Genomic DNA, 23,908 nt, shown 5'->3' with positions numbered 1-23,908 from the left:
CCAGCGCGGGCGGGCGGACCATGGACTCGGAGCGCGGGCGGCCGGCCCCAGCCCTGGGGACCCGGCGCTCCCGGGCCCGACCCTAGGCGCTCGCCCCGCCGCCCGGGGCGCCCACGGGAGGACGCGCGTGGAGGCGGCGGCCGCAGAGCAGGAGGGGCGCCGCGGCGGGCGGCCCCGCGGCCCCGGAGCCATGGGCAAGTGCAGCGGGCGCTGCACGCTCGTCGCCTTCTGCTGCCTGCAGCTGGTGAGCCGCGCGCCCGGGCGGCCGGGCAGGGTGGGGCGCGGCGGGGCGGGTCCCGGGCGCGCGGAGGGGTCGAGGGTGTGCGTGTGTGTGTGGGGACGAGTGCCCGGGCTGGGGGTGGTCTGGAGTCGCGCAGCGGACGGGCGGAGCCTGCTCTGCTGGCCCGGCTGGCTCTTTGTGTGCGCTTCTCGCCGCTGCGCCCCGCGCTCTCCCGACACAGCGCGCACGGTCCCGCGCGTCCTGTGCGAGTCCCGGCCCGCCCCGCGCCTGGGGCTCCGCGTCTGCGGCCGGCACTGGCCGAATGGCCTCCTGTTGGGCCGCGCTGGGGACTGGCTCTCTCGGGGCTGGGGGTGTGTCCGAAGCTATGCATCCGTTGAGGTCCCTGCCGCGTGTTTCCCTCCAGATCGCTCGTTTGAGTGGGTCTCCTTTGCTTCGGGTCTCTGCCTCTGGTCTCCGCCCCTGTGAGTGTTTTTCACAAAGTCCCTGCTCCTCTGTGTGTCTCTCTGGGTTTCTTGGTGTGTCTCTAGGTCTGACTGGTTCTGGTCCTTGTTCAACCCTGGGCTGGGATCCTAGACTCCAAAAGCACTCACCCTTCCTTTGTGCTGCTTCTGCCTCCGTCGCCCTCCGGATGGGGCAGTCTGTGGATGGAGAGCCACCAACCTGAAGAGGGGCACCAAGAACTACGGAGTCCTGGGCCAGCTGAGCCAGCAGATGCTGGAGCTCCCTGCTTGCTTTGGTCTGGCAGCTGTGGCCACCCACATTCCATCAGTCATTTAGCTCCACCGGAGCAACAGGGGAGGGGCCAGCAAACCCTCTCTGTCCAGTGGCTGGGGGTCCTTGAGTGCACTGGAAGAGACTCAGAGCATTTAGAGACACTGCTTGGCCCCGGTTTAGGGAACTCAGGTGCTTGTGTCAGGGAGGCCAGGGGAGTGAATTAGGGGGCCCAGGGAAACCAGCCATGCCCTACGGGGTGAGATCCTGGTAAGGGAATTTGAGAGAGGCCAGGGTCTTCTGCTACAAGTAGGGTGTTTGAGGTTGTGCTTCTCTTTTAGACAGAGGTGTATGGGCATGTGTGGACATCGCCCCTCACACACATACTGGGGAGTACTCAGTTCTGAGTGTGAACTGGGGGACCCTGAGCCTCACTCATGGTTCTTCCACTGTCCCCTGTTTCCTCAGCCCTCAGTGCAGAGCACAATGAAGAACGAAGCTTTGAGGGAGTGTGTGCAGACCTCCTCTTTCGACTTGTCTCTCCTCTTAGGAACAGTAGCCCCGAACACACCACCCACAGACCTGTCCTCTTGGGCGCTGTAAGAAACACCCAGGGCTCTGCTTCCTGGTGTGGGGTGGTGGGCCAGTGGCTTCCCCTCTCAGGGTTGCCTCGGTCTGTCTGATGAATATTTATTCTTGAAGACTGCAAAGGGGATCACTTACAATCAAGTAAAATGGGAACTCCAGAAGGGCAGAAATTGCCTGTTTTGTTCCCTGTGTTTTGTTCCAGCAGCTGGAACAGTGCCTGGTACTCCATTAATATTTGTAAAATAAATGAATGAATCTGTTATTTGGCAATTCCTAGCTCATAATAGAACTGCTCTTCTTTACTTCGAGGAACATAAAATACTAAGACATGTTGAAACCTTTCAGAGGATCTTTTCTGCATTTTTTGTTTGTTTTTTGAGACAGGATCTTGCTATGTAGTTCAGACTGCCTTTAAAGTCACTATGTTGCTCAAGCTGGCCTCAAACTCTCAGCGATCCTCCTGCCTCAGCCTCCTCAGTGGTGGAATTACAGGCGTACACCACCACACCTGACCAAAAAAGAAAAAAGTATTAAATAAACAAATAATCACACAGGAGAGAAGACAAGTTTTTGTTTCCTTGTGCCTAGTCCTCTCCCCACAGGTAAACGCGTTGACAATGTGTCCCATACTTACTCCTTGCTATTGCTAAGAATAAATAGTTCTGTGGAGTACTTGCTAGGTTCCAGCTACTCCTGAAGCCCTTTTCCATGAATTAACTCACTAACCCTCCAGGGTGGTGCTATGCTGAAACTTGCCACGAGTTCTAGAGGAACTGGGGTCCAGGAATCTAAAAGAGTTCTGACTTGCCAAGCCCCTTGGGAGATGCCTACTGCTTGATAGTAGGTCAAACAGGTCTCTTGTGTCTATTTCCCGTCCTGCACCAGCTCCAGGCTCTAGGGTTGTACAGGACCTGAGTGGGACTCCCCTCTCCACATCCTATCCAAGTGGCTTAGGCAGCTTGAGAGGGTTCTGTGAGATAATCTACCGGTGTTCCGATTGGGAATTTTTTTTTTCGATTGGGAATTTGAAAACTGGTTTCAGCTCTGTTGCTGTCTGAGCTGATTACACAGAGGGTCCCACCAGCTGTCACTAACCCCTGGAGTCCCAACTCCCTGGCAGCTTCCCTGAAATGCTCCTGAGATGCTGACTTCACCAGCCTGAGGGCAGAAGGGAAGCTCAGTTTGCTCATTCAACCGACTAAAGGATAAAAGAAGCCATTAAATGCTTTTTTAGCTGAAAATTTCGGAGGAAAAACTGTGTCACTGTTCTTTTTCAAGTGATGTTTAAGCATGACAACAAAGCAGGCCACGTCTGAGCACTCTTTTGTATTGGGCTAGGCTTGCTTGGGGTGAGGAAGGAGGGCCAGGGGGCTGAGGATCAGGAGAGGTAGGAAGGGACTATGCCATTGTGTCCCCAGGGAACTGTGGGATAGTAATTAAGGCTCTGGAGTTTGACAGGACAGGCTTGGGGCTTGGGTTCCGCCCTGGCTCTCTCTTTCTGGTTACGTGGTCTTAGCCAAGTTGCTTTTCTGAGTTATAGTTTTGTTGTCTGTTAAATAATATCCAGCTCCTAATTCGTAGGGTTGTTATAAAGATTAAATCCATGTAATTGATTTAACTGGGCGTAGAGGCAAGAGGATCACTTTAAGTTTGAGGCCAGCCTGAACAACGTAGCAAGACCCTGTCTCAAAGAACTAAAAGAGAGAGAGAGAGAAAAAGACAGAGAGAAGGAACTTAGTGCTATACATGGTACTGTGTACGCTGTAGCTATTTACTATTATTTTTTAATGGTTCATATGGGAGTTGCTTGCCTGGAATTGTAACCTAAACATATCTAAGTGCACCCTGCACTGTCTTTGGTGGGAAACAACCAAAGTAATTGGGTGCTGAACTGAGCTGGGAAGTAGGAGACTGGGTTTAAGCCCTACTTTGCTACTCACATCCTGCAGATTTGGGTAAATCTCTACTTCACTGTAAGCCTTGTTTTTCCACTTGTGAAATGGGAAGAACCCTTAGCCCATCTCCCTGCAGTCTCATCAGCTCTGCCTGCCGGAGACTGAGGTGATTTCCGAGAGGAGAGGAGCAGGGAGGTTTTGTTGCATATTCATCTGGATTGCTCTGAAGACCTCTCAGCATATCCCTGTGTCTGGTCCTATTTGGTGTACCACTTTGACATTACAATTCTATGTATTGACTTCCTAATTTTGGTTTTTTTTTTACTGTGCTGGGGATTGAATGCAGGGCCTCAGATACGCAAATTAAACACTCTGCCCTCTCTTTAATTTTTGTTTGCATTTTCTTCATCCAAACCTGCTCTTCCTAGCCCATCTCCTAGAAGCATTTGGTAGATCCCTCTTTGGTAAGGGGATGAACCAGGGGACACTTGCCCTAGGGAATGGTCATCAGTTTCTTCATGGTCGTCATTATCTTCCCGTTCCAGGAGTCCTGTGCTAAGCACTTAACGTGCATTACCTCATTTAACCAAACGAGCTTACATATGTAAAGTACTTGGCAAAGTGCCTGGTGCGTGTTCCACTTATAACCTTTGCGATTTTACTGGTTTCATCTTTTTTGTTGTAATTTCACACAATGGGATTGCTGTTTATGGCTGCCTTTTTCAGATGAGGAAATTGAGGCTCTGAGGGTCATGAGGTTTACCTACGATCACTGAGCTGGGCAGGAACAGGACCAGCATACAGTGTTTTTCCTCCTGATCAGAGAACCCCTTGGCAGCCCGGTGGCCCATTGCTGCTCTCATGTGACCAGTATGTGACCAAGCCTCAGTTTCCTCATCTGAAAATAAGGATGGTAATGGTTCAGTAGGATCATGCGTAGCGCCCGGCACTGTGAGCCAGCCAGCACTCAGCAGCCTGTCACCGTCGTGGTGGTTCTTGTCCTCGTGCCGTGTGACCTTGGACACATGCATTCAGTCCTGGGCCCGGCTGCTTCCTCTGTCTCTGGCATCTTCCCCGTCTTACAGAGGTGTAGAAAGAGCTTTCTTACTCAGGTGCCGAGAGCTTAGTAGGGAAAATATGGATGGCATTGTCATGCTTTCTCTCCTGCACCTTGCTTTGCTTTCTGGAAGGTGGTGGGTGGGTGAGGGGGAAGCAAAGCTTCCAGCTGAGCTTCGAGTAATGGTGTGAGACATGGTCAACCTGATTGATGTTGTTATTAGCCTTCGTGATGGCAGGGAAGGGAGGGAGGTGGCCCGGCGGGCCTATGCTCTGCAGCAGCTGCACTGGAGCTCTGGGCTCCCAGGGAGCATCGGGCTCTGAGCGGGGGCTTGAAGTCCTTGAGTTGGTTTCAGTGTCAGGAGCGTGAAACTGTCCAGGCCACTGTCCCCTTCTAGGCTTCAGTCTCCTTGGACAAAGTGAGCAGAGCTGGGTGGAATAAAGAGGGCACCTGGGGCCTGGGGTGGCCCTGATTCTTGCCTTTTACAAGAATGAGTGGCTGGATAGCTTTTAAAATAAGGACGCTATAAATGGCAGCTGTGCTGAGATCCAGGGCAGGGGTCACACAGACATCCCTGCCTTGCTTTGTGACTTCCAGAAAGGCCCTCGCCCTCTGTGAACCTCTATCTCCTCAACCAGAAAGTGTTGGAACAGCTACTCATCCTCCGTGGTAATTTGGAGGTTTCAGTGAGATGACCCCAAAGGTGCTTGGCCCACAAGGATGGGCCTATGGCTTGCTGGAAACTTGGAGTCACCTTGACTCCATTCTCTGTGCATTACAGGATTTGGTGATCAAGGTCATGATCACCCATGAACACTCCAAGTCTCTCTCTCTGTCTCTCTGTCTCTGTCTCTTGTCTGTCTCTGTCTCTGTCTCTGTCTCTGTCTCTGTCTCTGTCTCTGTCTCTGTTGGGGATTGAACCCAGGGCAAACTACTTCCACCGAGCCACACCTTCAGCTCAGCTGTTCTTTTTGTTTTTGTTTTTTGAGACAGTCTCACTAATTGGCTAAGTTGCCCATGCTAGACTTGAATTTGAGATCCTCCTGCCTCCACCTCCCAGAGTGCTAGGATCATGGGCATGAACCACCACGCTGGCTAACTCTTCTTCAGGTGCAGAATGTGGGGCTCTGTGGGAAGTAGTAATCCTCTTCTATTTGATGTCACTGTGCTAGGCATTTTGTGTAACTTGTTCCTCAATCCTATTGGGCTTATTCATGGTCGCATATATATTAGGTTCAGAATGGGGATTCAAGCCCAGACCTGGGGCTACCCCTCCTCTACTCTGCATTCCCTGTTGCTCCTGCTTTAGGGTTGTAGGGATGCCAGAGTAGAAGTACATAATCAGAATCTTCCCAGACCATATTATGTGTCACTAGATGCCAGATCTCCTGAGATGATTTTTTCATTTTCTCTGCCCACCTCAAACTTGTGTTAGGTTTAAGAGAGCTACAATACAGAATAAGAAAAAGTTACCCAGGGAAGAAATGAATCATCAACTGCCATAACAACTCTAAGGAAGATATGGGTTTTGTGCCCATTTACTGATGGATACACTGAGGCTCAGAAGAGTGACATATTCTTTTTTTTTTTTTTGGTACCAGGGATTGAACTCACAACCTCAGGCTTGTCAGGCAGATGCTTAAGCTGCTGAATTAAATCCCTGGCCCAAAAGTGGCATATTCTTGTTACTAAGGAAACAGGAGCTGCAGTGTGAGCCTAGACAAATCATCAAGGCATAGGATTTGAGGACAGTTGTAAAATCTGAACTAAGTAGAGATAGGCAGCTTCAATCACTGGAACGTGTTCCTCCTTCTAGTTTTAAGGAGAGATGGGTAACAGGAGGGCAGACAAAGTTGCCATTTTAGTTGTTTTTTTGTTTGTTTGTTTGGGTTTTTTTTTTTTTTGGTTTTTTTTTTTTGTGTCTTTTTCATTTTTATCGGTACCGGGGATCGAACTCACGACTGACTGCTTGCAAGGCAGGCGCTTATGCCGCTGAGCTAAATCCCCAGCCCCAAAGTTGCCATTTTAAAAACTAGTTACAGAACATGAGGGTGAAGCTGACTTTGGTCATGGGCCTGGCCTGGAGGAAGCATGTTGACTTGGAGACTGAGGGCGTCCCAGGCAGCAAAGTAAACCTCCACGCGTGTTTCTGCCAGTGGGGTGGAGACTGAGCACTTGAGGTTTTCAAAGACCCTCTGCCTTATCTCAGGACACACTCATTACAGTGTGGTGTTAACGTGGCCATGGCTTCCTGGCCCCGGCCCTCAAAGCAGCCAGTAGTATATGCAGGGGCAGTGGAGCCAACCCAGGAGAGCCTGGGCTTTGGTGTCGGGCCAAGATTCGTGCCGCTTTCTCATAGGATGACTTTGGGCCAAGGCCAACTCTACGTGTATTTCTTGAGATCAAGATAATAATAATCTGCTGTTGTTGGGAGGCTCCACTGAGACAAGGTATGCAGATCATGAGCTCAAAAAGGATTCCCACTCTTGAATGCCCAAGGTGTGAGACAGCAGGTTCTATCTGTCTGAGTACTGTAGAGTAGGCTGTGGGTCCAGTCCCTTTCTAACCAGTGCAAGGCCAGGAGGGAGCAGTGGTTCCATTCAATCCATGTGGCCTTGCCCTTGCTGTTCCTTGATCAGTAAAATGGGCATAAGAATAGCAGCACCAGGACTGGAGATTTACTTCAGCGGCATAAGTGCCTGCTTCGCCAGCACGCAGTCGTGAGTTCGATCCCTGGTACCAAAAAAAAAAAAAAAAGAATAGCAGTGCCTGTCAGGACTATAATGCATGTGACCTAAGATAATGTCGGAAGACCTCTGGTACAGGGCCCTGGCCCACACTAAGCGGAAGTCTGGGATGAAGACGTGGCCTTTGCTGGGAGCGTGAAGGCTGGACCCATGATCTCCAAGAACTCGTCCAGCCCCGAACCAGCAGTGCGCTCCCTCTTTCCTGGGAGGAGGTCACAGTCACTGCCTTGTTGGCCACCTTGCTGCAGGCAGTGGTGACAGATGGGGATGAGGCCTTGGGAGAGGAGGACTTCTACCCTTCAGTGCTTCCTGCCTGGGTGTTAGGCTATCAGAGATTCAGATGATCTCTGTTCTGTCTGCATGAGTGTGTGCACTGTCCCCATCTAAATGTGCATGTGGCACATTTGATTGTAAAATCAATCTCAGATCACAGACATTTGGCCCCCGGAGGTCCAGGCCCATCACTGACCTCTGAACCAGCACAAGGGAGCCTTCTGAACTCTAGAAAGACTAATCCTCTGGAGTTGGGACTAAGAACTCTAACCCTAAAAAGAGTCAAAATCAGCAGCTATTTATGAAGCACCCACGCGGTGCAAAGCACCGTTTTGGATGACTCAGTCTCCTTAGAGTATAAAACATGCCCTCAGATGCAGGACAGAAAAGCCCAGGACCCTGGTGCTCACTCATTGTATAACTTTGTGCCAGCCCTGCCCCTCTCTGGGCCTTGTTTTCCCAGTCTGTGAAATGGGTGTTGGAGGAAGATGTTGAACTCCAGCGTTTTTCAAACTCTCCGGAGGCTATGAAAGGGTGGGGCCTGAGAGCCAGGTGGTGATTTTCCTGCCTGTGGCAGAGGTTGAGGCTTTGTGTGCAGGTTGTGTGTAATACAAAGAACCAAATGATGATCCAGGTCCCTGGGACCATCCCAGTGCTGTCTCTGGGTCCTGAGAGGACAGTGCTAATAACACAAAACAGTGTTTATTATGGATAATGAAAAGTATGAGCATTTTTGGGCTCTACTCATGTGCCCTTGCCTTTAGGCTGCTCCTTCCTGCCTCAACTCCAAATCTCAGGGCCTGAGTGAGCTCCTGGCACAGGAATCAGGGAAATGAAAGTCTACAGGCATTTTAACCCCCTTGGCACTGTAGCCACTCCTTGACCAAGAAAGAAAAGCAGCCGTGAGATTCCCAGAGTAAGAGTTGGCTCTTAACCTTCTTTTCTTTTGGGAGGGGGTAGGTTCTGCAGCCCCAGCCTGAACCAGAGATGTGGATTTTCAATTACACAATTAAATGCACAATTAGGCATAATTACCAGTGCTCAGAGCCTGAGACTGCTCATAATAGGCGTGTAATCTACTGCAGCCTCTGTTTATACTACTCAGTGCGCTCCCTAATGATGCCAGGATGCCTTCACACTGCACTGTTGCCATGGAGACAAGCCTGCCACCACCATACAAAGCTGACAAATAGTGCTCTGGTTCTGGGCCCCTGGATTGTTTCCAAGGCCTCCGCATCCAGCCCCTGGAGGGACCAGCCAGGTGGGCCAGGAGAGCATGTCAGCCTTCCCTGTACACACTGACACACTTCTCTGTACAAACCAGCTCGGGAGCCACCAGGAGCATACGAAGGGGTCTTCAGCCCCTCCAGTGTCCTTGGGCCACTAGCAGGATGGCCCAGCTGCTGTGGGAGGCCTTATCCACTAGAGCGTCTCGGACCCCTGCCATACTTGGTCCAGGTAGGCTTGGATCTGTGTAGAACTGGCTCTGTGACCTTGCCCAAGTCCTTTTCTCTTCATTTCCCCATATGTAAAATAGACCTCTGGGTCTCTACACAGAGTGTTGCCTGATAGACAAGATTTATAGAGCACTTAGGACACGCTTCATGCTGTTGTTACTACAACAGCTAGAGAGGTTTAGGTACGTTTTCTGTACTCTGCTTAGTGAACCCTGTGTGGTGAGCAGTTAGCATCCATACTGAGGATCAAACCCAGCGCCTCGTGCATGCTGGGCAAGCACTCTACCGCTGAGCCATATCCCAGCCCTGCTTGCCTCGGTTACAGGAGCAGGTGCTGAGACCCAGAGCCCGTACACTGGGCAGGGTTGGGGCTCAGCACCCTTTTGCCCCGATACCCTGTACTTCACATGTGCCGTCTCTGGCATCCTTACAGCAGCCCTAGAGGTGGAATCTTGTGATCCGCATTTCCGTTTCATAGGTGAGGACTCCGAGACTCTGAGAATTGAAGGCACTTGCCCAAAGTCACACAGCAGACCAGGATCTGACAGATGTCAAAACCACAGTTCCTCACTTCGCTTCTTAGTGGAAGTCATGAAGGCATAAAAATATTTCCTTCAAAGGTCATCTACTTAGGACCCTGCCTGGAAATCCAGGAGCTATTCTTCTTCTTTCCAATAAAACTCCCCTACCCTCCGAAAAAGAAAATAAAATAAAAGTTAAAGTATTAAAAAAATTTCCAGCCAGGTATGGTGGCTCACGTCTGTAATCCTAGCACCTCTGAAGACTGAGGCAGGAAGACCATTGTGAGTTCAAGGCCAGCCTCGGCTACATAGTAAGTTCAAGGCCAGTTTGTACTATGTAATGAGATGCTGTCTTAATAAATAAATAAATGTCCAAAAAAGCATCCTGAGCTGGGCATGATGGCTGAGGCAGGAGGATCTCTGCAAGTTTGAGGCCAGTTTGAACTGTGTGGCAAAACTCTGTCTCAAATACACATGTACGCACGCATGTACAGCATGTACTGGCCAGGAATGGAGGTATACACTTTTAATCCCAGCACCTACAAGGCTGAAGCAGGAAGATCATCCTAAATTTAAGGCCAGCATGGGCTAGTGAGCTCAAGACTGGCCCAGGATACCTATCGAGACCCTGTCTCAGAAAACCTAAATAAATAAAAGTACACACCAAAGACTCCTACATCCCCATCTTAGGAGGCAAGGAGTCCTGGGGTCCCTCAAACCCAGTATTTCACTGAGACCTTGAAAGACATTTTGCTCTACTTCCATTAGCCCAAGCCCTACCTTGGACAGCAGAAGCAGGGATGGTTTTTATGCATGTTATTTTTCTCCATTTTTCTGCAATTTAAGACATTATTTCTGGATACCTATTGTGTACCAGCCCTGGGGGACATGAAGTAGGTAGCTTAATGCATGACACTGGACAAGCCCTCTCCCTCTCTCTCTCACGGTACTGGGGTTTGAACCAGGGTTGCTTCGCTCATGCCAGGCAAGTGCTTTACCTCTGAGCTACACCCCAGCCCTGAGGCTCATTTTCTTCATCTAGAGTGCAAGCAACAGTCTGCACCTTGCAGGGGTATTGGCGGAGTTAGCAGTGACGGCGTCCACTTATTTACCAGATGCTTACTCTGACAGGCACGGGACTCAAACTGCTGATGCCCTCAGCGGCCCTTCATAACACGGGACCAGCTTGAGGCTCAAGAAGCTGAAGTGTCTGGTCTTGGTGGTCCACACCTTTAAGCCCAGCCCTCTGGGAGGCTGGGGCAGGACTTCCAAGTTTAAATTTAGCCAGGGCAAATTAGTGATGTAGTGAGACCCTGTCTCAAAATAAAAAATAAAATAAAAAGAGGAGGAGCCAGGGAAAAGGAGAAAGAGTGCTTTGCCTAAAGCCTTCCGTTGGGCAGAGCAGGCATCTGACCACCAGATGTCCTAGTCTCACGGTGGTGGTCCTAATGTGGGCATCCCTCCAGCCACTTCCTCAGAGCCTCCAGCCTGTTTCTTAGAGTGTGTGACGTTGGATGGAAGGACAGTCTCAGGGACTGGTGCCCGCCTGGCATTGCTCAGCACATTTTCCCCTCACATGTGAAAGTCTGGGTTTTCTGGGAGACTGTCACTTCCACCTTGATGCTAGCTAGCTGGCAAGACTGAAGCCGACAGGCGGTCTGTAACTTGCCTGACACTGCAGAGCAAGTTAGGAGTAGTTTGGGGACTAAAGCAGGTCAGGACACTGCTCTCATCTTCCTCTTACCCCTCCAGTCTTCCGGGGAGAGAGGCACTGGAGTGAAGGGGTGCGTGTGTGCTTGTTTGTATGAGTTCGAAACTGCACACTGAGGTGGGTATCGTGGTGCATACCTGAAACCCCAGCTTGGAAGGCTGTGGCAGGATTGCAAGTTCTAAGCCAGCCTGGGCAACTTAATGAGGCCTTGTCTTAAAATGAAATTTAAGAAAAAAAAATGTAAAGGGCAGAGGATGTAGCTCAGGGGCAGGACATTTGCTTAGCACGTGCGAGGACCTGGATTCTGTCCCCAGTATCGGGGCGGGGGGAGCGGCAAGAGAAAAACCCTTGCACACTGCTTCATGCCCAAGCATTTGTGGGGCAGACACTGGCACCTAGAGATTTGTGGATCAATAAACATCCCTTCCCACTTCCTCCCTGTTCATTTATTCATGAACTCTGAACTCCTTGGCTCCAGAGAAGCTGCCTGGAAGAAAGCAATTAGAGCATAATTAGAACTACTCCTATTATCAGCGCTCAGCCGGGAAGGGGTGGCCGGGGCTTCCCTGTAGCCCTAGCTCCTGAAGCTGCCATTGCCCGCCTGCTGTCCCATGGCGACACTGACACCATGGACCCCTCAACATCCAGGACAGGGGATAAGGACCCCTCCCCAGAGACTGGGCGGCAGCTTCTTCCCTGCACACAGTTGGGCATCCTGAGTTAGAAAGACCCCAGGTTCTTCCAGGCTGAGTTTCCTGGGTGCTCCCAGCCTGGGCCTGGACCAGGTACTGTGGGAAAACTCAAAGGCAGCACGTAGTTCCTGCCTTCCTGTGAGCGTCTGTTTAGCAGATGGCAGTGCATGAAAGCTACAAGGACTCTAGGAAATATAAATTACCTGGGGAAGGCAGCTTACCAGGCAGGACTCCATTCTTTGCGAGGTATTAATAGAATCAATAGTAATACTAACACTAATACACTAATACAGGTTGTTTGGTTTTCTGCTTTTTTTTTTTTTTTTTTTTTTTTTTTGAGACACTATAGCCTTGAACTCACTGCATAGCCTGGGCTGGCCTTGAACTCATGATCCTCCTGTCTCAGCCTCCTGAATGCTGGGATGCTGGGCGTGCCTGTGTTCCTCCTATGGTGAATTTTCCTCTTTTGGTCCTATGATGAGTCCAGAGTATAGATAAGCATTATGTCTCACGTACAAATGCAGAAACAGGGTAAGGATATGGTGAAGGCTGCGTGGCTCAGCATGGTGTTGGTGCAGATCTCTAACCCAGGCCGTTTACACTTCAGACTGCTTGAACTTTGTATTTTTCCCTCCTGATGATCAAGTGGGGCCGTGGTTGTCCAGAGCTGCCTTGTGGATGTCTTGAGGGGCTGTGTAAGGTGCCTTTCCAAATGGAACGGAAGGCCCTGAGCCTCTGTTTGTCTTCTCACCCTGTGCCAGCCGAGGCAGAGTGGGAAGGTTCCGCCACCCGGCTGGGTCACCACCTCCAGATGTGTCACAGCCAGCCTTGGCAAAGGAAGAAGGAGGCTCTTGCCTATTAGAGAAGGTCATCGTGCTAAGCTAGGGAAGCCCAGGCTGTGATGAGGACGGAGTGGCTTAATGATGGGGACAGTAGGAATCCACCACCTGGAGCCCAGTTGGACAGAGGAGGATGATGGCTGATGGTGTCCGAGGAGGAGCAGGCTCAGCAAGCTTTTGTCCTGGGAAGGAGGGCAAGATACCTGGGGATAGCCAACCTTCCTTCTTCTCTTTCTGTGCTCTACCTGAGGGGAGGTTGCTGTGACAAGCAGCTCCCTCTTACTGACCCCTCTGTGGGACCCTGCCCCCTTTCTCCAAGTGACAGGTGGTCACCCTGGCAACTGGCCCTGTGCCAGCAGGTGGCAGGTGTTTCTCCTTCCCAGTGGCCCCTTCCCTTTCACGTGGAAAACTGTATTGTTCTACAGCAGCTCTGTCCAGCTGGAGGTGCCATCCACGGAGGCCAACTTTCAGGTGTGGGCCTTCTATCCGGCCCTTGCCAGACTGCCCCAGAGCCGCCCTCCTTTGACTATTGACTGTCGAGTGACCTTAATAAAATACAACGCTCATCCTACTTCGCCTTCCTGTCTGGCTGAAGTCTAAAGTCACAGTGTCAGAATCACTTGGAGGACTTTTTAAAATACACACTTCTAGACCTCCCAGAGTTTCTGATTTTGTAGGTCTAGCCTAGGGCTCTAGAATTTGCCTCACAGGAGGATGGAAGGCATTTCTAGGGATTAAACCCAGGGCCTTCACACTTAGCTTCATCCCCAGTCCTTTACTATTTTTAATTTTGTGACAGAGTCTTACTAAGTCACTAAACCCAGACTGGGTTTAACTTGTGGCCCTTCTGCCTCAGCCTCCCAGAGTGCTGGGATTATAGACATGTGCCATCACACTCAGAATTTGCTTTTTTACGAAATTCCCAGGGGTGCTGCTCCTGACGGGATCTCACTGGTCTAGACAGTGGGACAGTGAGAGTCTGCCTGCTTTGGTATCTTTGCTTTTGCTCTTTGTTGTTGTTTTGTGTTTTTTTTATTTTTTATTTTTTTGTCTTTTTCGTTTTTATGGGTACCGGGGATCGAATTCACGACTGCCTGCTTGCAAGGCAGGCGCTTATGCCGCTGAGCTAAATCCTCAGCCCTGTTGTTTTGTGTTTTTGAAATAGGGTCTTGCTGTGTAGTGCAGGCTGGCCTTGAACTCCTGATCCTCCTGCCTCAGCCTCCCAAATCCTGAGATTACAGGTGTGGGCCACTATGCCTGGCTGCATTGTTCTTCTGCTTCTAGGAGTCCTTTCCTCTCTCTGTCTGTTAGGCCAACTCATTTGTCATTTCCTCTGTAAGTACCTTGCCCCTGCCCTCCAGCCCGCAGGGGTCCTGCTATTGTATTTCTGCTCCCAGTTCCACATCTAATCCCTCCCTGGTCTGTGAGCTCGCTGAGGCCTGGTGCAGTGTCTGAGAGCCAGGCACAGTGCACTGAGTGAAAGATTTGCTTCAGTGAACACCAGGGCAGATGAAGGCAAGTGACTAAGCAACCACAAGGCTTCCCAGTCCATTGAGCCAGTCAGACATTCACCGGGCTGTCGTGTGCTGAGATGCAGGATGAGAGAACCATGGGTGCTGCCTTTGGGGATTTTGCTGCTGTCAGGGGGCACACATGATCGGTACTGTTGAAAGGCAGAAAGGAAGCCAATAAGAAATGTGAGCGTTGCAGGAAGGCTTCCTAGAGACCTTTAAGGGTCAAGGTAGAGCTGAGCAGGCTGTTCCAGTAAGGCCCAAGCCTTTCGTGGAGCTTCTTGCTGTCATTCTGCAGCTCGAGCCTTCCAGAGGAGCAGACAGGACACAAGAGAGGAATTCATTGGGTCATGAGTGATTTCCTGATGCAAATCCCAAGCTCTGCACCCCTCAGCTTCCCCTACAGTCCAGGTTTCTGTGAGTGCATTCGCAAAGTCACTCACTACAGACATCACAGCCCGCTAGCAGGGGGCCTGGCAGTGCCAGGGCTGTGGGGGCCCTTACCTTGCCCTCCTCAGGGCCTTCCCCTTGCTACATCCCCCCCATCTAGACCCCAGTGGAGATACTCAGATCCCCAGAACCCCCTGTCCAGGCAGTCCCAGGCCCACCTCCAGGACTTGCTGGGCCATAGGAGATCATGTTCCTGGTGTATTCACTGTTGCTGGACCAAGGGCAGAGCAAGCTGACTGCTGGGTGTGTTGCTGATGTGTGTGTTCTCAAGTGTTCAGAGCTAAGTGTGAGGCCCCAACCAGAAATATGCATGTCACCTGGCCTCGATTTCCTAGATATCCAATGATATATCTGTCTTCTGGCACCAAACTCTAAGCGGTCAGAGAAATTGAAATTCCCAGTCCAGCTGTCCAGACCAGTAGGCATAAGCAAGAGGATAGAACATATTTGTTTAAGAGTGTATTATCTTGCCAGCATGGTGAAACATTCCTGTAATCCCAGCACTCAGGAGGCTGAGACAAGGGAATCATTGCAAGTTCAAGACCAGCCTAGGCTACAAAATGAGCCCAAGGCCAGCCTGAGCTACATAGAGAGACCCTTTCTCAAAAAGATAAAGAAAAGAGTATATTATATTGGCTATTACTCTTAACTATTTAGACACATAATGTGTTACCTCCATTGGTACCCTTGCCCTGGTCTTTTTTGTTTGTTTGTTTGTTTTTTGAGACAGGATCTTGCTATGCAGTTCAGACTGGCCTTGAACTCACTATGTAGCCCAAGCTGGCTTCAAACTCATGGCCATCCTTCTGCCTCAGCCTCTCGGCTCCTGGGATTACAGGTGTGCCGTCATGCGTGGCAGTTCGCCCTGATCCTGAAAGCCTCTAAATGTTAAAGACTAGGGTCTGGACATGGGAGTCAGATGCAAGCAGAGGAACCCCTGCTACTTGTTGAGCCTCGGGGACTGCCAGCTGCTCAGCCTGTCACTGCCTGTCTGGCCGGCAGCCCCATGAGCTATCTGAGTGGACTCCAGTCCACAAGCTACCTCTAGCTGTCATCCCCAAAAGAGGCCCCCAAGAACACAGGCTTCCTCCACTGAAATGAGAGGCTGAATGGGGCCCAGCTTGGGAATCACATGTATTTGTCAGCTGTGGCAGGCTGGGCCTTTAGCCGCCTGGACTCCGTAGGCTGTGAGGTGGGGCCTGGTAAGAAATGAAGACAATTTCCTAAGGCTGCTAAGGCCAATGCTTGGCATGTGTGATCAGCTCTCACCCTCCCAGCTGCAACCGGGGTGGCAGGATTGCCCCACCTTGCAGAAGGGGAAGCTGCAGGCCTTGGATTCCTGCCTTTGCTCTTTCCTAGGAGCTGAGTGGCAGAGCCTCACGCCTCTCTGAACCTCGTTTCCTCATCTGCAAAGTGGAGATGATTGTTACCTGCATCTTCGAGCTGCAGAGCGAACTCAGTGAGAGCAGACCTGAAGAGCACTTGGCACAGCACCTGCCACTTAGTTAAAGCTTAGAAAATTGTGGCTGCTTTGATTATGGCCTGTAGGAATCATCATCACCGGCGCTGAGTGGGCAGGTGTGTCTGTGAAGCCTGTAGTCATCACTATCTGCTGAAGGGAGCCCTCCCAGCCGCAGAACCCTGGAATGCAGGGCGGGTCCCTAGATCTTCTGTTGGGGATCCTCCCACCCTTTGTTGTACACAGAAACTGAAGTGGGAGTCTTACGTTTAGTTTCTGTCTCTTTTCCCTGCTGCTGAGGAGAGGATGGAGAGCCTGGCATTGGGACCTTCAAGGATTATTCTATGAAATAGATGCCACATCTGGGAGAGATAGAGGTAGAGTGTGTGATTCCAGACAAAAAATACCCTGAACAAAACATGCTGTCCCAGGAAAGTGGGAGAAATTGTCCCCATTGTGCCTAGTTCTGGACCACTGTAGGCCAAGAATCTGCAGCTAAACTTTCCCTTGGCCCCAGTTTCTGGCTGGGTGTTTGTGGGGAGTAGTAGCAAGGGGCCCACAGTACAGAGGTGGCACTGAATAACTCCCAGTGCCACAGACAGCTCCAGGAGAAGGGACTCAGACCTCATGACACCCTGTGACCTTAGAATGTTGAGGCTCATTCCCTTGGGAAAGGGCTGCCCACTCTCCTGGTAAGGGTAAGTCTGTCCAGCGATGGACTCTAGAACCAGAGACCTGGTACCAGTGTTTGGCAGCCAGCCATTCCGAGTACTGAGCTCCTCCTGCCCGCCTGGTGAGGGCAGAGGTAGACTGGAGAGCTGTGGAGGAGCCTGTGTGTGTCTGGCTTAGAGCATAGGCTCTGGGGTTGAGACATCTGGTTTGCCAGAGTCTGCCCGCTCTGCGGCCCTGAGATCTTGAGCTAGAGCCTGCTTTCCGCAGAATGATGGGCCCGCTCTGCCCCTAATCTGTAGTTGTGAGGACTAAATGAGGTGGTGCACACCGAGTGCTTGGCACAAAGCCTGGCACAGAGTCAGTGCAAGCAAAATCTTATCTATTCATTGTCCTTAATGCTTGGGCTGAAGTTCAGAGCAGGGCACTTTAAGCCCAATCTGTGCGTCCCTTCTCCCCTGGTCCCGTCTTACTGGCTCCTTGGGCCAGGTCAGAACCCAGCACTACTGCCCCCAAACCAGGTAGCTTGCCAGGAAAAAGATGGAGAGTGGCACTCACTCCACTCATTGATTCCTTTGTGCCCATTCACCAATAGCAGAAGAGCAGAGCAAAGGGAAGATCCCAGGCTGCAGGCCCCTTACCCCTCAGCACCTGGCACCCTCATCCCATGGGGCTGCAAATCCACACCCCAGGCCGACAGCATCACAGTCCAGATGTTGGTGACTGCCATGATCCTCCCTGCAAGGAGAAGCCGGAAAGTTGGGATCTCAGCCAAGCTGGGACAGTAAATTCTAGGGGCTACCGGGCACCTCTGCCCACTGGCTGCTGACACCGCTGCTGTTGCTGGGCAGACTTCCCCACCTGGCTCATGGTCAGAAAGAGGCGCAGGCAGGAGGGGCTGCTGTTGCCATAGCAGTGAGGCTGCGTTCCAGTCAGTGCTTCCTTCTTGGCGCCTTAGTACAGCAGGCCACCAAGTAAGTCAGGGAATTGGATTCTTTCCCTGGGTATCAGGTCACTGGAACAGTGACCTGGCCAGGGGAAATGACCTTCCAGCTCTTGTTTGATCCCCCACAGAAGGTGCCTGTCACCTCCAGGTGAAGTTGAGTCCCCAGGGGCCAGGACCAGCCTGCTTTTCCTGTTCCGTGGCCCTGCGGCTTATTCTATGCAGTTTTGGGTTTTAAAGTATAGCTATGGGTAAGAAGTCCTGGGTTCAATCCGCCAACACCACTAACTAAATAAGTCAGTGGTTTTTAATCGGTTCGCAGGGTTGTACGGCCTTCACTACGAATTCTAGAACATCATCCTAAAAAGAGACCTCGGAGCTTTAAGAAGTTACTCCCATTCCCCCCCTTCTTCCTCCTAGCCCATGTCAACTACTTACTTGTCTGGATTTTTTTTTGCTTTTTATCGGTACCAGGGATCGAACTCACGACTGCCTGCTTGCAAGGCAGGTGCTTATGCCACTGAGCTAAATCCCCAGCCCCACCCATGTCAACTACTAATCCATTTTCCGTCTCTCTGAATAAGATCTGCCCATCCTGGACATTTCACATAAGTAGAATTATATAGCACGTGTCTGGTTTATTTCAGTTACTGTAATGTTTTTAAGGGGCATCTGTGTTGTAGCCTGTATCAATATTCTGTTCATTTTTGTGGTTTAATTAAATCCACGGTATCAATAGATCACATTTTGTTTATCCATGAGTTGATGGGCTTTGGAGCTTTTCTCCTTTTTTTCTTTTTGAGACAGGATCTTGCCATGTGTAGCCCAGGCTGTCCTCAATCCTGCAATCTTCTTGCCTCAGCCTTGTGAACACTGGGATCACAGGAATGTGCTATCGTGCCAAGCATGAATTTTATTTTCAATTCTCAGGCATAGATACCAGGAGTAGAAATGCTGAGTCTTATGAAAATTCTACTTAACTTTCTTTTTTTTTCTCTCTCTCCCTCCCCTTTTTTCCCCTTCCTCCCTTCCCTGCCCACCCTCTTTCCTTTCCTCCCTCCTTTCTTTCAGGTGTTTGTTTTGTTTCAGGTTTTTTTGGTTTTGTTTTGTTGCTTTTTTGAGACAGGATTTCACTATATAAACCAGGCTGGGTTTGAACTCACTATGTAGCTTAGGTTGACCTCAACTCATGGTGATCCTCCTGCCTCAGCCTCCCAAGTGCTGGGATCACAGGCATCCATGTCTGGCTTCTTTCAGTTTTTTGAGGCAGAGTCTTGCTATGTAGTCCAGGCTTCTGTTTAACTTTTTTGAGGAGCTAACCTGTTTTCTGTAGTGGCTGTACCATTTGCATTCCCATCAGCAATGCCAGAGAGTTCTAGTTTCTCCATATCAACAATTGTTATTATCTCTTTCTTTCCTGTGTTTTGTTTGTATTTTTGTTTTCTTTTTTTGAGTCAGGGCCTTGGTATGTAGCCCAGGTTGACCTGAAACACTTTTTATTCCTTCCCCTTTCTTTCTATCTTCCTTCCTTCCTTCTCATATCCTCCTTCTCCCTCCACCTCTTTCTTTTGTGTACTGTGAGAACTTTGTCACTTTTTTTTTTGTACCTGTAATCGAACTCACAACTTGTGCTTGCCAGGCAGGCGCTGTGCCACTGAGCTATATCTCCAGTCCTATTTTAATCTTGAGATACAGTGTTGCTATGGTAAGTTGCCCAGACAGGGCTTGAATTGCAGTTCTCCAGCCTCAGCTTCCCGGAGTGCTAGGATTATAGGCGTGCAGCACCTCCCTTGGTTTATTATCTGCTGTTTTAGTATAACTATCCTAGTAGGTGTGAAGTAGTATCTTGTGGTTTTGGTTTGCAGTTTCCAATGACAAATGGTTTTAAGCATATTTTCATGTGCCTATTAGTATAGTTTTGGAGCAATTTCTATTCAAATTCTTTGCCCTTTTAAAAATTAGATCATTTTTTATCTGGACTCATGTGGGAAAAAAAATTAGATCATTTATCTTTTTATTAATGGACAGAGGGTCCTTTGTGTATTTGGATACTAGACCCTTAACAGATGTATGATTTATAAATATCTTCCATTCTGTGGATTGAGTCTTCTCTTTCTTGATCATGTCCTGTGATGTAATGAGTTTTCCATTTCCATGATGTCCAATTTATCTGCTTCGCCTTTGGCTACTTGGACTTTTGGTATTGTAGCTAAGGTTGTAAGTAGGTTGCCTAATGCAAGGCAGATTTAAATTTGTGTTTCTTCTAAGAATTTTATAGTTTTGGCTCCCTCATTTAGATTTTTGATACATTTTGAGTGAATTTCAAGATAAGATACAGCAGGAGGGCCAGGTGTGGAGTGCATGCCTGTAATCCCAGCACTCAGGAGGCTGAGGCAGGAGAATCACTGAGAATTGGAGGCCAACCTGTCCTACATAATGAGGTCAGCCTTGCCCAAACTACATAGAAAACCCTATCTAAAAAAAAAAATCAAAAGATATGACAGGAAGTAGGTGTCCGGGTTCTTTTTTTTTTTTTTTTTGTACCAGGGATTGAACTTGAAACTGCACGCTTGCAAGGCAGGCGCTGCTGAGCTAAATCCCCAGCCCTCCAGCTTCATTCTTCTGGGCATGGACTGATATTCAGTTGGAGGAATGAGCTTCTCCATTGAGTGGCCATAGCACCCTTGTTAGAAATTGATTGACCATAAGTGTATGGGTTTATTTTTGAACTTTTTTCCATTTATCTCTCTATATGTCTATCAAAGGACATAAATGGCTGAACTACACTTCCTGATTACTTTAGCTTTGGCTTTGATTTTTGGTGGTTGTTTGTTTATTGGTTGGTACCAAGGATCAAACTCACAACCTTAGGGGCTGGAGGTTTAGCTCAGCAGCAAAAGCGCCCGCCTTACAAGCAGGCAGTCATGAGTTCGATCCCTGGTACCGATAAAAAGGAAAAAGACAAAAAAAAAAAAAAAAAAAAAAAAAAAAAACACCTCACAACCTCGAGCTTGCCAGGCAGTCACTTACACCACTGAACTAAACTCCTGGTCCTCTTGTTTGTTTTTTTTGAGACAGAGTTCACTATGTAGTTGAGGCTGGTCTTGAATTCACTATGTAACCCAGGTTAGTCTTGAACTCATGGCCATCCTGCCTCAGCCTCCTGAGTGCTAGGATTACAAACATATGTGCCACACCTGGCTTGTTTTTGTTTTTGAGACAGGGTCTCACTGTGTAGTTCAGGTTGGCCCCTCATAGTAGTCCTCCTGGGATTACAGGTGTGATCCACCATACCTGCTTTCTCCCTGAAGAAATTTATCCTATTTTCTTCCTTTTGATGCTATTGTAAATGAACTTGTTTTCATCTTTGGATTTTTCATTGTTAATGTGTAGAAATAAAAAATGGTTCTTGCACATTGATCCTAAATTCTGTAGCCTCACTGACCTAATTTACCAGCTCTCATAACTTAGCCTTTTCTATATAGGAGATCATGTCACATACAAAGAGAGAGTTTTATTTCTTCTTTTCCAACCTGGATGACTTTGGTTTCTTTTTCTTGTCTAACTGTCCTGGCTAAAACCCCCAGGATAATGTTTTAAAAAAAAAAGGTGATGAGCCCGATGGGGTAGCATACACCTGTCATTCCAGCACTCAGGAGGCTGAGGCAGGAACACTGCTGCAAGTTCAAGGCCAGCCTGTGCTAGCCGGCCCCATTCTTCCGGGTGCCAACACAGACCTGACAGAGAGTGTCTGTGACTGCTTCTTGAGCAAATAAGAACAAGAGAGGGCCGCATGTCCCACCTGGTCCCGCTGCTGTTGGACTGAATGCTTTGAGAGGGGAAAGGGCCATCTGACCTCAGAAGGCATCCGTGGAGGACAACCTGTGGTCCTTCCCTTTCACAACAGGGGTGCTCTGCGCCCAGACTCACAACACAGGCAGCACCTGCACAGCTAGGAGCCAGGCAGCCTCCTGAATCTCTTACAAACGTTCTCTCATGTATACAACCAGCCCGTGAAATTGTGCTCTTATCATCATCCATCCCCTGCCCCTTTTATTTTTTTTGAGATAGGGTCTCATTATTTGCTAAATTGCCCAAGCTGGGCTCAAACTTGCCATCCTCCCACCTTAACCTCCCAGAGTCCTGGGATTACAAACCTGAGTCACCAGGCCAAGTTCATCATCCCCATTGTAAAGGTGAGAACATGAAGGAACAGAGATGTTAAGTGATCTGGCTGAAGATCACACAACTAATAATGTTGAGATAGGGTTCACACTCAGTGTGGCCCTACTTCTGACGTACACCATGAAGCTCTTGGGGAACCAACAGCAAGAATCAGACCAGACCAGACACAGTGGCACACAGCTGGAATCTTAACTACTTGGAAGGCTGAGGCAGGAGGTAAGCGGCAAGGCTGAGCAAATTAATGAAACACTGTCTCAAAATTTACAGAGGGCTGAGGATAGAGCTTGAGTTTCAATCCCTAGTACCACAAAAATAAAAAAAATTTTAAAAAATCCTACCTTTGTATGAAACTAAGAATTTAATAATTATTTTAATAATGAGTGACAGTGTGGACGTAGCAATTTACTGCCCAGAAAGCACATTCTAGTATATTTATTGCTTGTTTTTTTTTTTTTTTTTTCTTTTGCCTTTTTCCTTTTTGTTGGTACCGGGGATCGAACTCACGACTGCCTGCTTGCAAGGCAGACACTTATGCCGCTGAGCTAAATCCCCAGCCCCCTATTTATTGCTTTTGAATCATCATCTTACTTGATCTGACAGCTTCTGTTTAAAGAGGACAGGACATGCTGGACCTGGTGGAACACACCTGTATTCCCAGCACTCTAGGAGGCTGAGACAGGAAGATCACAAGTTTGGGCTCAGCTTGGGCAACTGAAACCTTATCTCAAAAGAAAAAGGGCTGGAGGCTGGGGATTTAGCTCAGCGGCAAAGCGCCTGCCTTGCAAGCAGGCAGTCATGAGTTCGATCCCTGGTACCAATAAAAAGGAAAAAGACAAAAATAAATAAATAAGGGCTGGGGTTGCATCTTAGTCTAGAGGCTATGGGTTTAATCCCTAGTGCTGCCAGGAACAATATTAGCACTCTCTTCTTGTCACTAGGAAGTTAAGATCCGGAGAGGGAAGATGACTTGCTCCGCCTACCGCCATTTGTTGAACGCCTCGTATATGCAGAATTTTTTCTGTTATTTCATTAAACCCTCACATAAAGCCAGGAAGTAGACATGACTCTCATTTTACAACTGAGGAAACTGAGTCCCCAGGCCCCTTTCCAGATCCCACAGCCTGTGAGCTGGAACATAGTGCCAGGTCTGCCTGACTCAGAGCCCGGGCTGGACTCCTGGGCTCCTGGCCTCAGCCCTGTTCCAAGCAGGCTTTATCTCCACGTGGTTTTCTTTGCTGTCCCCAACCCTCCATCCCTCCAGCCACTCGTGGAATTCTGAACGCTGTCATGATTAATTCTCCACCTAAGTGCCTGCTCCATTAAGGTGCTTTCTGCTGCAAGTTTTTGGCTTAATTATATGGCGGTGCTCATTGTGCTTAGTCGGGGAATCTGATTAATCACCGTTTTCTCTATCCAAATGTTCAGTTGTCTGCAGCAGCATCTCCGGGGAGGTCCTGTTTGTGCTTAGCTCTCCCCACTGGGTTATCTTCCCCTCCTTCCAGGCTGTGCTGCCCACTCCAGAGCCTGCCTTGGTCCCAGCAGTCTCGGCACAGGGATTAGGCAGAGGTGAGTGAGAAACCTGCGAGTGGACTCAGGGGTGGAGGAGTCAGGTCCAGCCTCAGCATGCCAAGAAAGGCCTTGGCACTCCTATCTCCTCCCCAGCTCCAACCCCACCTTCTCCCAAGCACCCCATTCTCATCAGGCCTTCCCTGCCTCCCAGGCACCACTCCCTGGCACCCTGGGCTAAGGTCCAGCCCTGTTTCACCCACCCCCTGCAACTTTCCAGAGCTGCCCCATCATCTACATTATCCCACATCCAAAGTGGCCAGCTGCTCCAGGACTTCTAGGCTTGGTCCCTGAAAGTGCTGCACCCAAAGAAATCCCCATGGTCTTGGGCAAACAGGAACACTCAGATTTGCAGGGATCCTTCTGCCTCAGCCTTCTACAAGCTGGGGTTCC

At 49.6% G+C, this 23,908-nt stretch overlaps 1 protein-coding gene across 7 annotated transcripts in view; it reads left to right on the top strand.

Annotated features, from left to right (window-relative positions):
- Nkain1 (sodium/potassium transporting ATPase interacting 1) overlaps window positions 1-23,908 on the top strand; it is a 41,897-nt gene that overhangs the window by 473 nt on the left and 17,516 nt on the right. For 3 of the 7 annotated variants that reach the window (XM_063235946.1, XM_063235945.1, XM_063235944.1), the window contains exon 1: window positions 115-244. The exons of 1 other annotated variant lie outside the window; for it this stretch is intronic. In XM_063235946.1, coding sequence (XP_063092016.1) covers window positions 191-244 — 54 coding nt within the window. In that variant the 5' untranslated portion in view covers window positions 115-190. Of the gene's footprint in view, window positions 1-112; window positions 245-23,908 lie in introns of those variants that run through there. 3 more of the 7 variants (XM_063235947.1, XM_013154201.3, XM_013154198.3) reach the window with 2 other exon arrangements.

This window comes from Cavia porcellus, unplaced genomic scaffold, assembly GCF_034190915.1.
Source record: "Cavia porcellus strain 051 isolate PalLab524CR breed Dunkin Hartley unplaced genomic scaffold, mCavPor4.1 scaffold_25, whole genome shotgun sequence".
Lineage (NCBI taxonomy): Eukaryota > Metazoa > Chordata > Mammalia > Rodentia > Caviidae > Cavia > Cavia porcellus.
The sequence above is the reverse complement of the archived record's forward strand: the minus strand, read 5'-3'. Positions and strand labels throughout refer to the sequence as shown.